This window comes from Benincasa hispida, chromosome 2, assembly GCF_009727055.1.
Source record: "Benincasa hispida cultivar B227 chromosome 2, ASM972705v1, whole genome shotgun sequence".
Taxonomy (NCBI): Eukaryota; Viridiplantae; Streptophyta; class Magnoliopsida; order Cucurbitales; family Cucurbitaceae; genus Benincasa; species Benincasa hispida.
This window is the reverse complement of record NC_052350.1, coordinates 50,552,190-50,570,539: the sequence shown is the minus strand read 5'-3', so window position 1 is coordinate 50,570,539 and position 18,350 is coordinate 50,552,190. Positions and strand designations below refer to the sequence as shown.

Sequence of the window (18,350 nt, the reverse complement as noted above, 5' to 3'; positions counted from 1 at the left end):
AAGTACGGACAGATATATAAAGACAAGGACCAACGTCACAATATATAAATATGTGGTGGCATAATAATATTCCAATTAGATCAATTTCTAATTTCTTTTATTGTGATTGGACCGATTAATCACCTGCCATTTTTATAGTAAAAATGAACATGGTTACAAGTGAAAAAATTGAAAATAAATTACTTAAATTAACTGAGTGTATTTAAATAATAAGAAAATGAGCAAATTTATTTATATATATAACGAAATGTCAGTCTAATTGTCAGTATCAATCACTAACCGCTAGATTAAAATGAAGAATAAGAATATGCTATTTTAATGTTAATATTCTGTCTCTTTCTTCTATTTGATATCAAAGTCACTCAAAGTCGAATGTCTCACCTGCACCTACTTTGTTGCACCGACTCCCTCAAACACAAGGGAGCGGGCACTACTCTCTATCTAAGAGGTACTTCACTAGCTCGTAATAGAAAAGAATTATGAAACTGCTAAAGGCAAAAAAAAAAATCAATACATCCACATTCAAAGACAAGCATTTGTGTCATAAGGGGAACTCCAAAGAAAGAACTTAGTTAATTAGAGAATTCTAAAAAGTAGTTCGCCTTTAGTCAATTAGTACAACAAAGTGGTAGTTCTTTTCTTCTTTCTTCTCTTATCTTCTTGCTTATCACGTAGGACTTCATCTTTTGTGAATGCATACACCTGTAGGTGGGTTGTTTACGACACAAGAACTTGTAGACAGTCATATTTATTATATTTAAAAATACTCTCAATTCATTAAAGACAATTACTCTAAATTATTATTTTATATTTTATGAACAATTTAATGTGCATATATTGCTTATTTTATATATTTTATGTATTTTTTTTTTATCATATAATAAAAATGTCGATTTCATCTTTTATATTGATGTAGAACTATAAATATAGATGAAAATAATTTTTTAAAATATAAAAAATATTTAAAAATATTTATCATTTTATAACATTTTACTATAAAACATAAATATTTTTTACATTTCTCAGGAAAATATCACAATATAAACTAATTGTTTGTGAGAAAAAAATTGGTGACAGTAACCGAAAAAACCATTTTCAGAAAAGACACGACATAAAAATTGCTTTAAAGCCACTCCTTGGAGTGGGGTCAATGGCGTCGTGACAATGTGAAGTGTTAGTCATTTCAATTTTTATTGTTTTTTTTTTTTTTTTTTTTTTTTTAAATTTTCTTTAAATAATAATACATTTTTTTCTATTCATTTTGAATCTAATTTCTATTTGATCTTTAAATTTTAAAATATATTTAGTCATTGAATTTTGAATTTTGCTTCAATTTAGTATTGAAAATTTCAAAATATTACAATTTTACCTTTTAGATTTCAATTTATTATTTGGGTTTCAAGATTTTTTTAACTTTAACTTTTCATTAAATACTCACTTTGAATCATTGACCTCAAATTCTATTCATTAATTAAAAATAATTATGAAGTGAAATTTTAAATTTAATTTTAAAAGTGTTAAAAATAGTGAAACTTAATTAATTATAATTCTTTTAAGAATTTCTAATTTATTGACATAATTTAACTCTAAAAATGGAAAGTGAATATTTAGCCAAAAAAGAAAAGTAAAAATGTAGGGTAAAGTGACAAATTTTTGAAACTTATGGACTAAATTGAAACTAAACTCAAAACTTAATGATTGAATATGTAACATTTTAAAACTTTAAGACTAAATAGAAACTAAACCCAAAACTTAAGGACCAAAAAAGTATTTTTTTTTTCTTTATCTCCAAAAAATCAAAAGTTCATGTATTCCTTTGATCTGCTTCGAACGATTAAATATGGGAAACTCGTTTTTCACATATTTATATTATTTATAATTTTGACCATAGAATTTAGAAGAGTGTGCTATGTAAATTTTGTAACCCCAGAAGTGTCTTTGTTAGGTAATCTGTATTATCTTCTTAATAACAAACTCTTTTCCCTCTTTTGTAGACGTAACTGACACAATATTAGTAAACTACATGAATTTCTATGTCTTTTTTTTCACTTTACGTTTTTTTGTTTTCTATATTCTATGTTGATTCCATAACAACTACCAACCGATCAAAATCGATGACAAATATATTTATATATATAGTTCAAACCCATTGCTATTTTATTTGTAGGTTTTATAATTTGGAATTTCCATTCATATTTTCATATTTGCCAAAACAGCTACATGATGACAATTTTATAAATATGATTTTTTTTTTAAAAGAGAGTATCTGTTGTTTTTGCATAGTTTTCTGTTATACATTGTATTCATTCCTAGATCTCTATCGATGATAGCATCAATCACCTTTACTCCTATCAATATATTGATATACTATTTTTATGTCTTATATGTTTATTACAAATAGATTGATAGGCGTAAATATCAGTCTCCCTATAATAAACGTATAAACAAGTAACCAATTATTCATAAGAAAAATAAATTAATATCATTACATACTAACTCTTAGTTTATTTATATAGTATATCAATGATAGATCTAAAGAAAACGAATATGCAAACAACTGTCGATAGAAATAAAGCCAAAATACCACTTGCATGCTTGTTTTTATCATATTGATATTATATATCATTAATAGATTACCTCATTGGAAATGAATATACAAAACGACGACGGACAAGAAATGAAAGACAAGTACCAAATATTTACCATTCTTAATATCTTAATATGATAAATTAATAATAGACTTAATAACAAATGAGTAATAGAATTAATGTAACAATGACATATATATCTCGTTAAAACTTTTTTATACTAAGTAAATTTCTATTAGTATATGTGAGTAAAAAAAATTACTTAGAAAGTCTATGTTAAGGACAATTATCCTCTAAATATTATTGCTAGATATAATATACTCATTTTCTCTAATGTGATTTTAATCAAAATTGTTTGATTGCACTATCTCGAAAAGTATTTATATAAATGCTAGGTATTACACTGAATCATAATAGATAAAAAAAAAACTTAATTAGCTAATGAGTTAAACACATTAATTTCATATACCATGCAAAATAATAATAAATTTTTTTTTGGATAATCAACTTTATGGTTAAAAAATATTTAAAATCAATTTAATTATTTCCATTACAACTTTTCATTAGAATTATTTTCAAATAAAAAAAAAATGAGTCAATGTATTTATAGATATGGTAAAATATCACGATCTATTATTGATAGATAGTAATATTTTACCATATTTAAAAATATTTTTAACGATTTTATCATTTAAAATAATTATTTTTTTTTTTATTTTTTTTAAAAAAAACATTCTACCATTAATGTCAAATATAAAATTCCTACTGCCCAATGGCGATGATAACATGGAAAATTCTTCATACCACTCAACTTGTTACAAAACTTGCTTTTAAAAAGTCACAAGTAACATGAGTTATAAATTTAACTATACTAATACTTTTAACCTTTTTTTTTTTTTTTGGTAAAGTATTACTGCCCCACACCCATCTTTCCTCTTTTAATCACATCGAAAACGAAAAAAAAAAAAAACAAAAATATTTTTTAATCCCTAAACTTTCAATCTAATTTATATTTAATCTATATGTTTCAAAATATTGTATATTTAATCATTTAAATTTCTAGTTTTATTTTAATTTAGCTAATAAATTTCAAAATATTACATAATTTACCTTTTTAACATAATTTTTTAAATTAAATATCAACTTTTAACCATTGACGTCAATTTTTATTAATTAATTTAAAATAATTATGAAGTGAAATTTTAAATTTAACTTTAACCATGATAAAAATAATGAAACTTAATTAATTATAATTCTTTTAGTGATTTTTAATTTATTAACATAACACTAAGGATAAAAAATGAATATGTAGTGAAAAATCGAATTAAAAGTATAAATCTTAAAATATATAGATCAAATTGAGGCAAAATTCAAATATCAAATGTAAAATTATAGCATTTTGAAACTTAGAACTAAATTGAAATCAAACACAAACTTAAGGACTAAATATGTAACATTTTGAAATATGAAATAAAAACCATATCAAAATTTAGTGACAAACAAAAAATATTTTTCCAAAAAAATTAAATACTACTTAAGAATCATAAGTGCAACTATCTAATAAAAAATTCAGGACGACAAATCGTAAAAAATGGACCTTCAAAATATAGGTGGAGCATGAAATGCATCAATTTTTTTATTTTTTCTTCAATAAGAGAAAAAACTGTAGGAAGATTGTGAATGCAAGACCATAAAAAAAAAAAAAAAAAAAACTCTCATTTTCGTCGGCAAGATAATTCAATCTTCTAACACCCAATTTCTTTCTGCCATTAATGGCGGTCCGGTGGATATACTCCATAGAATCGAAAAAGGCTACTAAACCAAACTAGCACACACATCCAAAGTTTATAAACACAGAGATTCTATTAAAAAACAGAAGGGAAACAGAATCCGATCAGAGGCGAGAGGAAGAAGACGAAGTTATTATTTTTTCCCTGTAACCATGTCTCTGCAACGCAACAGAGATTCCAGCCTCTGCAACTTCAGCTGCTGTTTAAACTTGTTTATGAAATGATCAGCTCTCAAATCTACCTCCTCCTCGCCGGTTTCCGTTGTTTCTGGTGCATCTGCCCTCACTGTCGCCGGACGCCGCCGTTCGATTTCGTTTATTAATTCCCCTGGTTCACTCCGAGGCGTCGTGAACGACACCCACGACGGCAGCTTCTCACTCAAAGATTTCTCCAGTCGCCGCCGTAAGCTCGTCGCCGGAGCGTGGGTTATGTTTTCGGATTTGCTCCGGCTGACGGAATGGTCGTGGTGGGTTTTCTCCGGACTCTGTTTTTTGGCTTCTGCAGCTGGCTGCAGAGTTTCCGGTTCGCGGATTGAATCAGATCTGTTGATAGTGATGGATTTGAGCCGACCCAACATCGACGGCATCCTGGCCGGACTTGGGTCGGGATTGGAATAGTAATCGGAGTTGGAGGGAGTGAAGTTAAAAGACTTGACTCTGTCTAGGAAAGAAGGAGGGCGGATGAGGGCGGGGCCACCGTGGGGGTGGTGGCGAGATTTATCGGCAGTGAAGCGAGAAGTGATGGCGATGGTGGCGATGACGACGTTGACGAGGATGAAGAGGGAAGCGGGGGTGAACCATGTGGTCAAGGAAGTCCACATGGCGGTATGGTGGCGGCGGAGCTAGAGAGTTTATGGTGGAGTTGGAAGAGAATGGGAGAGGTTTTCACGATTGAGAATGAGAAAATTGAGGGTTTGAATTACTTTGGTTATGTTTTTATCTTTGAATTTATAGTACAGAAAATCAATTTGGATTGTTGGGATTGATGGATAATGAATAAAACATGCTTATTTACTGTGTATTATATATTTGACTTTTCAAACAAAAACAATGTTTTTTTTTTTTTTTTTTTTTTTTTTTTTTTTTTTTTTTTTTTGAAATAGTTAAAATGAAATTATCTCAAAGTTTATCCCTTAAATCAATTTAAATTTAATTTTACATTTTTACATGTAATTTTTATATTATTAGAATTAATTTTAAATGATTAAAAATATATATTTTTTCGCATGATTTTGATAGGGATATCCCGTTTAGTAATTTTTTCTTTTTTTTTTTTTTAGAATTAATCTTATTTTTTTTTTCATTTTTTACCATGATTTGTATCTTTCTTAAATATAATGGTTGAATTCTTAGCCAAATTCTAAAAATAAAAAAATGCTTGATTTGTTAAACTATTGGTAAAAAGTAGATAAAAAATAAAGAGATTTGGAGGTAGAAGTAGTTTCTATAAGCTTAATTTTGAAAAAGAAAAAATAAAAAACCAAATGATTACCAAACGGGACATTTTTTTTTGTTTTTGAAAATTAACCTTATTTCCTCCACATTTCTTACCATGAATTGCATCTTTTTAAGAACAATGGTTGGATTCTTAGTTAAATTCCAAATACAAAACAAATTTTTAAAAGTTAAGGTCCCGTTTGATAACCATTTGGTTTTTTATTTTTGTTTTTGAAAATAAAGTCTATTTCATCTACATTTCTTACAATGATTTGCATCTTTCTTAAATACAATGATTGAATTTTTAGCCAAATTTCAAATTCCAAAAATAACTTTTTGAAAGTTACTTTTTTTAATTCTCAAAATTTGACTTGATTTTTTAAACAATTGGTGAAAAGTAGATAACGAATGAAGAAATTTGGAGGTGAAAGTAGTATCCATATGCTTAATTTTCAAAAACAAAAATAAAAAATAAAAAATAAAATTTTTATCAAATGGGGCCTAATTTTCTAAATTTTGGTTTGATATTTTAAATTATTGATAAAAAATAGATAATAAAAGAAATTTGGAGATAAAAGTAATATCTATATGTTTAATTTTCAAAAGTAAATATTAAAAAATAAATCATTATCAAACGGGGCTAATGTTATCAATTTTAAAATATTTTCTAAACATGCTATAGATACTTTTTCTAAAAGCACTTTTCATCAATCTGTCTATAAAAAAAGAGTGTTACTACTCATAGTGGCTATGAATGCTTTAGAGGTTGCTTGGTAATGTTTATTATTCTTATTATTTTCTTTCATATTTTTGTGAATCATGTTGGGTAATTGTTTTGTTTATGTTTTTTTTATTAAAAAAAGTTTTGAAAACAGTGTGTTGAAAATAAGGAGCGGTTATGTGTTGGCCCTAAGGGCATTTAAGTCTTTTTATATTGGCCTACTTTTCCCTTTTCTGTATTAGAGTTTTCTATGACCTATATATTTCTTGGATTTGGCTTGTATGTGGCATATTAATTCATAATAAAAAAGTCTCTTCTATCGCGATTTTTTCTTTCTATTCTAAAGTTTTCCACATAACCTTTGTGTCACTTTCTTCTTTATTTCAATATGGTATTAGAGCATGATGGCGAAATCCTAGCCGTCATTGATGAAAACACGACCGACACAGCAGACGCAGCCACTGCGATTCCGTCGGCTTCCATTCAAGCCGTTGTTGACAAGTACCTCCAATCGCTCAATCTCAGTCCGATGTTCAAGCAGTTGTCGCACGATGACCAGAGCATTCGTGCACTTCCTTTTGAGCCGCGACTGATGCAATTTGTGCCCGCCTAGCCTTCGACCCAACTCTTGCCAGTGTTCCTCCAGTCACTGATTGCGCCACCCCAAGCCTTCGACCTAACTCACGATTCGTCTCTAGCAACCAACACTTATCTAGTCAAACCAAGAGCCATCTGATGTGCGAACTAGCTAGCTGACGCGCTGTACTCCGTCGCCGATCTCCTCAGCATTGGTCACCCAAGGGGCGCGAGTACTGATAGCCGGAATTTCATGCTTGAAATGGGTGGATCCTCATATGTTCTGGGTGGACAGGAACCAAATACATCTGCCACTCATCTTCCTCAATATGCACCGACCAGTTATGGTACTTTAGGTTCAACAGGTTTGTCCTCGATGGTGGTTCAACATCAATTAATTAGCCTTCAACAATAAATTGCGGCTCTTGGGCAGCTCTTGGGACTACCATAAACCCCTAATCAAATCCAGTAAATTCAGTTCTTTCTTCCGGTCTACCGGTGTGTTCAGATAATTTGGTAACTACTTTTCCCAATTTACCTACATCAAATTTTTTATTTGGATCTGTGGGAAATTATATAGGGTTTATTATAGGGGAGAATTTGAATGACCAAAACTATTTCTCTCGGTCCCAATCTATCAAGATGGCACTCGAGGGGCGTCACAAGTTTGGGTATCTAACTGGTGAAATATTGAGACCTCGACTTAAAGAACCTCAAGAGCATGTTTGGAAGGGAGATGACTCTTTGCTCCGTTCTTTATTAGTTAACAACATGGAACCACAGATAGGGAAACCCTTACTGTATGCTGCAACTGCCCGGGACATTTGGGATGTGGTACAGAAATTGTACTCCAAGAAGCAAAATGCATCACATTTGTACACCTTGCAGAAACAAGTTCATGAGTGTGAACAAGGGACCATGGTTGTTACGTCTTATTTCAACAAATCATCCTTGATCTGGCAGGAAATAGATCTATATCGGGAAATTGTCTAGGATTGTCCATGTGGTGGAGTTCAACACTCAAAACTCGAGGAATTTGATCGTGTTTATGGCTTTCTTGCCGGCTTGAACTTCAAATCCGATACAGTTTGCGGCCGGATACTGGGATAGAGACCGATACCCTCTCTCATGGAAGTTTGTTCTGAAGTTCAGTTAGAGGAAGACAGATTGAATGCTATGAACAATCCTATTGTCAATCCTATTGACTCTGTTGCATTTGGTGCAAAATTGTTTGGGTCTGATGTTGATGAGCAGAATGGTAAGCCTCATCGAGTGTGTGAACATTGTAAGAAACCGTGGTACACTAAGGACCAGTGTTAGAAATTACATGGTTGACCTTCAAATGACAGACGTCGCTCTCCAAATGATTAGTCAAATCTAACCTGAGCACTTATGAGTAATTCAACAGATAGTGGTTCGTAGTTACAATCTTAGGTGGCCAACTAGAATGACCCTGGTAATGTTGGGGTTGGTGCGATTGTCCAGTTAGGTACTCCTCAGTCCTTCAGTCTTTTTAGTATTGAGGGAAAGAAATCATGGATACTGGATTCAGGAGCAACAAATCACTTGACTGGCTCGTCTGATCAATTTCTCTCATATTTTATAAGTGCTGGTAATGAGAGGATTCAAATTGTAGATGGGTCATTTGCTTCTGTTGCAGGAAAAGGGTCATTTCTCACCGGTCCTGAACCTTGGAGAATGCGTTACATGTTCCAAAAATATCTGACAATTTATTGTCTATCAGTAAGATAACTAGAGATCTTGATTGTCGAGTTATTTTCTCACCTGATACTGTTTCATTTTAGGACTTGAGCTCGGGGACAACGACTGACACTGCTAGGGCGATAGGGGACTCTATTTCCTTTCTGATGATGTTGCCTCTAGGAGTTATTATAGGGCTAGTTTGTTGTCTTCTTGTTTTTTCAACCAATGAGAAAGATTATATGTTATGACATTTTTCGTCTTGGTCATCCAATTTTTCAATATATGAAGTATTTATTTCCCCATTTATTTCATAATGTGGATGTTTCTTCTTTTTCATGTGATGTGCGTGAGCAAAACAACATCAGATCACCTTCCTATCTCAACCTTACAAACCAACCCAGCCATTCCACCTTGTCCACAGTGATGTTTGGGGTCCATCAAACATCACTACTTCGTCCGGAAAGCATTGGTTTGTAACTTTTATTGATGATCACACCCGTCTTACATGGGTGTTTCTTCTCACTGATAAGTCAGAAGTAACGTTTGCATTCCAACAATTTTATACCAAGGTAAAGACTCAATTGAACACCAAGATTGCAATTTTTTTTTTATTGACAATGGCCATGAGTTCGTTAATCACACCCTTTATGATTTCTTGATTTCAAAAGGTATCATCCATCAAAGTTATTGTGCATATACCCCTCAACAAAATGGGGTGGTTGAATAGAAGAATCGATACCTCATTGAGGTTGCTTAGTCCCTCATGCTTTCTGCTTTTCTTCCCTCTTATTTATGAAGAGATGTCGTTCTAACTACATCCCATCTCATTAATCTGATTCCTTCCCGTGTTCTCAAATTCCAAACACCTTTTGAATGTTTTAAAGAGTCTTACCTCACCACATGTCTTATTCCTGATGTTCTGCTACAGGTGTTTGGAAGCACTGCTTGCTCAGAAGTACGTCTTGGTTGGATATCATCTTCACCATTAAGGTTACAAATGTTTCCATCCCTCTTCCCAGAAGTACTTTGTCTATGGATATAACGTTCCTTGAGGATAATTCTTTTTTTCCCTGTTAGTCCTCTTTAGGGGGAGAATACGAGTAAGAGACTAACTGGTCCACATTTTCAAATCCTATGGACTTTCTTTCTAAGTCTATCTTGGGTACGAATGACACTATCCTTTCTACCAAACAAGTGCCATGGATAACATACTACAGAAAGAATCTTAGAAAGGAAATAGTGCCTCTTGTTGCTCCATCGGATACGGTCCATGAATTGGAACCAGCATCACCTCAAGCTCAAGGTACTTTTGTTCTTGATAATATTGATGTATGTGTTGAGGGTGATGTGTGTGATGTGATTGGCAGTGACGAAACTGATGAGATAGTTCCAGAAAATGACAAAGTTACAGGTAGTGATGAGCCATCGGAAGAACCATAAGAGGGTGAGGGTTTGCCATAGGTAATTAAGTGTGAACACCACCTTCTTATTGATGAAAGGTCAGGCAAAATAGGGGACTATGATGCCTCCCTTGATATACCCATTGCTTTGCGAAAAGGGACTAGGTTATGTACTAAGTATTCCATGCATAGTTTCCTATCTTACAGTTGTTTATCTTCAGAGTTCAGGGCGTTCACCACTAATCTGGATGCGGTAACAATATCGACCAATGTGCATATGGCCATAGAGGTTCCCGAATGGAAGGCTACAGTCTTGGAAGAGACAATAACCTCAAAAAGAATAATACGTGGGATCGTATGGCTCTTCCTAAATGGCATAAAACAATTGGGTGAAAATGAGTGTACATTGTGAAGTATAAGTCTGATGTAACAATAGATACAAGGCCATATTGGTTGCTAAAGTATTTACCCAAACTTATGGAATTGACTACTCAGAAAATTTCTCTCCTGTAGCAAAGCTAAGCACAATACGAGTTCTTCTTTCAGTAGTAGTTAATAAAGATTGGCCTCTCCACAAACTTGATGTGAAGAATGCATTCCTGAATGGTGGATTAGAGGAGGAGGTCTAGAGTCCACCAATTTGAAGCTCAATTTGACCATCAGGTTTGTAAACTCAGAAAATCCCTGTATGGTTTGAAACAGTCTCCGAGAGCTTGGTTTTGATAGGTTCATCACTTTTGTTAAGGTCTAAGGTTTTATTCAGGGGCACTTTGATTACACCTTGTTCACAAAGAAGTCAGTGTCGGGGAAGATACCTTGTTTACATGGTGAAACTCAAAAGATTCATAGCCCAAGGTCAAGAGTAAAAGGTTTGCAAACTAACCAATTGAAGGATCTCTTACTGAAGAGTTCCATGAGCGCGTTCAGATTGCTTTGATCTCACAGTGACTAAAATACAACATTATACATTCAACATACAGTTATGCAAACAAACACTAATTATCGGAATGCTTAGAACAAGATAAATAACAAGGGAGAGAGTTCCATACCAGTTAAAGACAGTCTTTGAACTTCGGAACTCAATGCAGTGGAACCCTCCAAACGATCTACCAACGCCCAGTAGCAGCATCAACGACAGTAGCATGAAAAACTGCACGAACATGAACGCCGCGGGGACGACACCACCAGTAAAGAGCCTCATGTATTCTCGGCGTGAGAACCCAAAGCATGGTCTTTGGTGAATTTGGTAGAGAAAGGAGGAAAACGAGATTGTGTAGGCAATAAGCAAGTGGGAGGAAAAAAAACCGCTATCACATAGCATAATGCTCGTTTAGAAGAAGCTACATGATCTTGTAGGTTTTACTAAACGATCGTTTAGGAAAAGGTATACGATCATTTAGTAAAATCAGCACACTACACGATCGTTTAGAGAAGCAATGCGATTGTGTAGGCAAAAATTTACGATCGATTAGGCGCGAGATAGACGATCGTTTAGGCGGAGAGGACTATCGTGTAGGCTCTCGTTTTACGTAAACGATCATTTAGATGTTCACCAATGCACGCTTGATTCTTTTGGACAACCTTAACAAAAATGAAAACTATTTTCATTTTAATTCATCGGTTACAATAACCGACGTTGTCCACTAACCCACGTCCGAATGTGAATTTTGGATTAATTATCATATAATTAACCAACTAATTAATTGATAAATATAATCATATTATATTTTCATCCTATCGTTTGATATCACATATCTACTATAGTTTTTTCTTCTTTACTTGATATAAATCATATTTATATCTAAATTCCTCCAAAATAATGTATCTCATACATTTAGCCAATTATATCATATATAATTAACTAGTTTAATTATATCATATATAATCAAATTTTCTTTTGTCAATTTGAACATTTCAAATTAACCAAAACACTGGTTCTTGACTTTATCTAAGCTACCCAGGGGACCTAATGGACTTGTGGCTCGAAGCTCCAATGATCCGTGAATAGCTGACTAAATTCTTTAGCCACGAGATCCACCATTCGTTAATTGTCAGACATTTCATAAGGACCAATAGCCGAATTTTTCTTACCACAGATACATTTTTGTGTCCATTGGATATAACCAATCATGAGTACGATGACTGTAAGTACAGCTAGGCCAAATTACCATTTTGCCCCTGTAGTTACATCTCACTCCTTAAGTACCATTGATTCCTCTAGCGAACAATACAACATAGTCCAACTATGTGTGAACATCTCTTAGACCAAGAGAAGGTGTGTGGCGCTACATCTTTCAAGCCCCGGAATCAGCCTTTAAGGGTGCTATCTATCTACTTACCCCTGTTTCAGGAAAGGAATGAATTCCATCTTGTGTAGCTGAGTTCCCAACTCCCAAATTAGACGAATCCCTAAAATGGTAGGTTTGAATTGGCGACCTGGCCACTCGCACCCATACATATCAAAGGACTGCCCTCAATGACAGGAGTTCCCAACTCACTCAGGATTGAGGTCATGTTACCTATGGTTATTCTAGTGAAGTGAAGTCTCTGTCATGAACGGTGTTATATAACGAGACGTTAACACTTCATGGTCAGGTCTTATACAAACTCTTTGTATAAGACGCCCCCACTCACATGTCCCCAACACGAATGATCAAGATCAGACCATATGTGACAAGTCACAACACTTATGACTATTCCACAAAGCGGGCTGTATCCGTAGCATTACCAGGATAAGGTTTCCCTCCTACATCCATATACTACAAGCCATTTTGGTTATCACTCAAGACACGATCCACTTGTATGTCACCACATACATACTTGAGTCACATACAGATAACCAGAGATTTTATGTTTATTGGTTTGTGGCAAAGAAAATAAAACAAGTAAATGAGCAAAAATACAAGATGTGAAGTAAATATCATATATTAACAACACAAGTGTTCATACAAACTGTTTACAAACTACAGGACACGAGACTTTAGGGCATCAACCCCAACACTAATTGTGTACGTAGATGATATTGTTGTCAGGGATGATATTGTTGAGATTACCAAGCTGAAAAAAGAAGATGGCTGATGAATTTGAGATTAAGGATCTTGGGAGTTTAAGATATTTCTTTGGAATGGAGGTAGCGAGATTAATAGAGGGGATTTGTTTCTCAACGGAAATACACTCTTGATTTGTTGAGGGAGACAGGGATGTCTGCATGTAAACCTATTAATACCCCTGTTGAGTTCAATGCCAAGCTGGGAGATTCTATTGACAGAGTTCCTGTTAATAAAGAAAGATACCAGCATCTAGTGTGAAAATTGATTTACTTATCTCATACTAGATCAGATATATCCTATTTCGTCAGTGTAGTTAGTCAGTTTATGCAGGCGCCTTACGAGAAACATATGGAGGCTGTAACTCGGATTCTGATATTTGAAAACTACTCCAGGTACCATAATTTTGTGTGGGGTAATCTTGTTACTTGGAGGAGTAAGAAGCAATGTGTAGTGGCTAGGAGTAGTGCTGAAGCTGAAAACGGAGTTATGAGCCTGGGAATATGTGAAGAGATATGGTTGAAGAAAGTTTTGTTTGATCTTCATCGAGACAATGATACTCCTATGAAGCTCTATTGTGATAACAAGGCAACGATAAGTATAGCCAATAACCCCGTGCAACATGATAGAACAAAACATGCGAAGATTGATAGACACTTCATCAAAGAAAAACTAGACAGTGGCAGTATCTGTATTCCTTACATTCCTTCTAGCCAACAAGTGGCTGACATTCTCACAAAAGGATTACTCAGGCAAAACTTTGATACTCGTGTTAGCAAGTTGGGTCTAATTGACATCTACACTGGTTATGTATTGGCCCTAAGGGCATTTCAGTCTTTTTATTTTGCCTTACTTTTCCCTTTTCTGTATTAGGGTTTTCTATGACCTATATATTTCTTGGGTTTGGCTTGCATGTGGCAGATTATAATAAAAAAGTCTCTTCTATCGTAGTTTTTTCTCCCTATTCTAGGGTTTTTCACATAACCTTTGTGTTCTCTTCTTCTTTATTTCAATACAATGAAAGGAATTTTAAAAACAAACAAATTGTGGTAAAAAAAAAAAGAAGAAAAACAAAGGAGAAAAAAAATAGTAGAGAGTAATTATATTATTTATTCAAATGTATATTTGAAATAACTCATAATTATACCTATTTATAGAGTTTACAAGATATGAAAGATAAAAATATCTAGTAAAGATATTTGGGAATATATGATCTATGAATACCTATATATAATTCAAATATTTATAACATGAATAAATTTTTTTTTTCCAAATTATAATAACCGCCCTTAAAGGTCTAAAGTATGGTAGTAGTAACAATTATACCTTAAACTTTTAATTGTAAAAATTGAACTTTCAATCCTTGAAAGTGCAAAAATTGTATCCCTATCCTTCAGACCTTGAAAGTCCATTAATGTCAAATAACCATAAAAATTGACTATAACTATAGTGTTTCAATTAATATCAAATTAATATAAAAAATGACTATTGAACATTACAAACCAAGAATTTAAAACATTTTTATTGCCTGAGTTTTGTTTAGCATATGATTGGTCATTACAGTTTGTCATTATGAGTTAGTCATTAGAGACAATTGATGTAGTTGGTCGACAGATCTGGTCATTGTTGGAGGTTGTCCGAGGATGTCGTTGGAGCTGGCTATTGAGTTGATTGCACGGAGTTGGTTGTCGATGGTATTTGTGGTGGTGGTTGCTGGGGTTGGACGTTGGAGTTTGGTGGTGTTGGTAGTCAAAATTGGTCATTGTGATGGTGGTTGCCAAAGGTGGTTGTCGGAGTGGTGGTGATGGCGACTGTCAGAGTTTGTTGCCAGAGTTGGTTGCCACCAACGACTAGTGGAGGGTAGTAGTAGCCAACAGGAGACAACTACCATGGTAGAAGCAAGGTAGAAGACTAGTAAAGATACTTTAGTAATTTTATGTATTATGTAAATTAGGGAGATCAATTATTAAAGACTAAAAAATCATTTTTCAAACCGTTGATTTCAAGTGTTTTTCTCAAACAAACTTATTTTATAAAATATATATTTTTTTACAAATTATTTTGAGTAGTTGTTAAATACTCTATTAAAAAAAAAAAATTAGACAGTTGAAAACTTGAAAAGTTGAACCACACTCTTACTAAGATGATACAAAATAAAGTTACACTAAACAGAGGCTGTTTTCCCTACACGTGACTGCAATATTCTTAAAAGATAATACTAATTTTAGTTCCTATGTCGGTTGTCAATTTTATAATATAAAATTATATATATATATATATATTGGTCTTTCGCTTTTTCTTTTTCTTTTTCTTTTTTTTTTTCTTATTATTTTTTGATAAATTTCACATGATAACAAATTTGATTTGTTTTTGTCTTGGGTTAAGAAGAAATTTAAACCTCATATCCCTTAGATTGAGAGTATGTATGCTTTGAATTTATAAGTTTTTTTTTTTGGCCACTGTGCATATTTTAATGGGTTAAAGTATTATAAGTTAGAGAAACAAATCTACATGCACACATGTTAAAACTAAAAAATAAAAGTTAATTTACAAATTTTTAAAGTATTGCTCTTAGGAAAACATTGTAGTTATAGCACTTTTATTAATTTTTTATCTGTTAAATTAAGGACAAATTACAAAAACTATCCTTAAGATATGGTCATAATTATATTCTTAAACTTTTAATTTTAAAAATTGTACCCTCAAACTTATATAAGTATTAAAATTTAGTCAAATAGAATCTTAAAATTTATGTAATTGTATTAGTTGCAACAATGGTATATATTTGAGGGTTCAATTTTTATTATTTATAAGTTTGGAGTTCAATTATAATACTCGTAGAAGTTTTAGACCCAATTATAACAATTGAAAGTTTGAGAATATAATTGCAAACACCACCATACTTTAGAGATGATTTTTGCCATTTAAATTTAGTTCCTAAGTTTGATATTCGTGTCTAATGATTATTTAAAATTTAATATATATTTAATCGGTCTTTTGACGTATGTAATTTTTTTTTCTTTTTTGCAAATGTATATATTTGACCATTGTTATAACTAATAAATCTATTATACATGGATTTTTTTGTCTAATAATATATTAAGTTTTCGATTGTATGTTTAATAGGATCAGTAATTTTTTAAAACAATATCAACCTGTTAACAATCTTTTAGATACAAAATTGAAAGTTTAAAGAATTATATAAAGACAACATAAAAACTTTAGGGACTTACTAAATAAATTTTTGAATTTTAGAGATTGGATAGACACAAAATTGAAAATTTAGGCATCTATTAGATATTTTTTAAAGTTTAGCAATCTATATAACAGAAACCTTAAAGTCAATGATTCAGTTCGTAATTTAACCTAATTTTTCACTTTTATTTTCAGATTTTTTCTTATAAGTTTTTGGTTAAATTACTAGTTTAGTCTCTCGACTTTTATGTTTGTGCCTAATTAGTCTATGAACTTAAAAAACATCTAATAGATATTTGAACTTTCAATTTTGTTTTTAATAAGCCTCTTGACTTTAAAGAACAACTAAATTTTTTAACCTTCAATTTTACATCTAATAATAGATCCTTTTCGTATTCAACATGTTTTAAATTTAATAAATCTCTTTCTAACATAAAGTTGACTTGTGTCCATCACAAAATATTAAACTCTTAATTTTGTGTCTAACAGGATTTTTTTTTTAAAAAAAATATATGAAATAAGTCAATGATCCATATTAGATATACATTTTAAAGTTGAAAGACTTATTTAATATAAATCCAAAAATTCATAAATTAAACTTGTAATTTAACCGACAACATACCATTGGCATTCTTATTTAAATGCTAGTGTGACACAATGTCTAGCTTGTTTAGTGAAAAAAAAAAATCAGTTCAAAATGTTATTAAATTGTCTGCCTCGTCAAACTTTTTGTTTTGCATGCTCTTATTTTATGTGGTAAGCCCACCTTACTCGTCATAGTTGTTATCATATTTGGATAACCATCACTAGTTATTTTAATTAAATGTGTTATATCAACATTTAAATACTATATGACAATTCTGTACGTAGTTTAGTAGATGAATCATCAATCATTAATTCAAATTAAATAGACATTTAGTTCGAATCTTAGAGGCTAAAAGTATATTTTATTCAAAACTAAAAAATACACTCATGTAGGGGAGTCTTTTTTTAATACTAGAATGACTTCGTAGTTGTACATAATTGAAGAGAACCATGACATCACTAATCTAAGAATATTTAGGATGATTAAACATTAGGTCCCCCACACCACATATATATCGTTCATCGAACGCAGAACGACACTCAATGTTGAATGATAATCCTACAAATGTGTGTTTAAAATCTGAAAGTTGTAAAAGGTCTATTCCAACAAATTATACCTCTCTCTTCCAATGAATGGAGGCACATGATATTGAGATACCTACTTTATGCCTACCATGAACCCAATGTTAGATGTTTTATTTTAATACGTATAATTAAAATATAGGCGATGTACGTGGGTTAGTATTTTATCACATTGAGTTGTTTTATTAGTTTGTGCTTTGTTATGTGATCTATTTAATAAAGGTCTAAGATTCCATTACTAGTTAATTAGGGTTTAATGGGAACCATAATTAAACTAGTATATAAAGAGACCTTAGAGCTATGGTCCCCAATATACCAAAACAATATGCACTTAGTCTCTCTCTAATCAAATTTAAGGATAGATTCCACTTAAGGCATACAAAGTTTTGGTTGAGGAAGACAATAGCCATCTTATAGTTACCATTAATCTTATAATGGAATCCATGCTCAAACACAGAGGTGAAAAACGGAATTGGACTGCAGACCCAAGAGATTTTTGTGCAGGGTGCTATTGTCGTCATATTTCGTTCGTGATTAAAAGCTTTTGATTGTCTGACTGTTATTGTTTATGCAGCGTGGATTCCCCTGAAAATGAATCCGTTTTCTCTGGGTGTAATTGTTGCAGAAGTTGGCTGAAAATTGGGGCTTTTTGGAGCCCTAATTAAGATTAAAGTGGTAAATTTAAATTTGATTGATAATTTGGTAAAAATAAATTTAAATTTGATT

The 18,350-nt window shown here is 32.1% G+C and overlaps 1 protein-coding gene across 1 annotated transcript; it reads right to left on the bottom strand.

The window, feature by feature from the left end:
* Nucleotides 1-4,288: 4,288 nt before the first annotated feature.
* Nucleotides 4,289-5,325, bottom strand: LOC120070739 (pathogen-associated molecular patterns-induced protein A70-like). Its single transcript, XM_039022612.1, has one exon. The coding sequence runs from the start codon at nt 5,196-5,198 to the stop codon at nt 4,512-4,514; it is 687 nt and encodes a 228-aa protein (XP_038878540.1). The 5' UTR covers nt 5,199-5,325; the 3' UTR covers nt 4,289-4,511.
* Nucleotides 5,326-18,350: the final 13,025 nt, after the last annotated feature.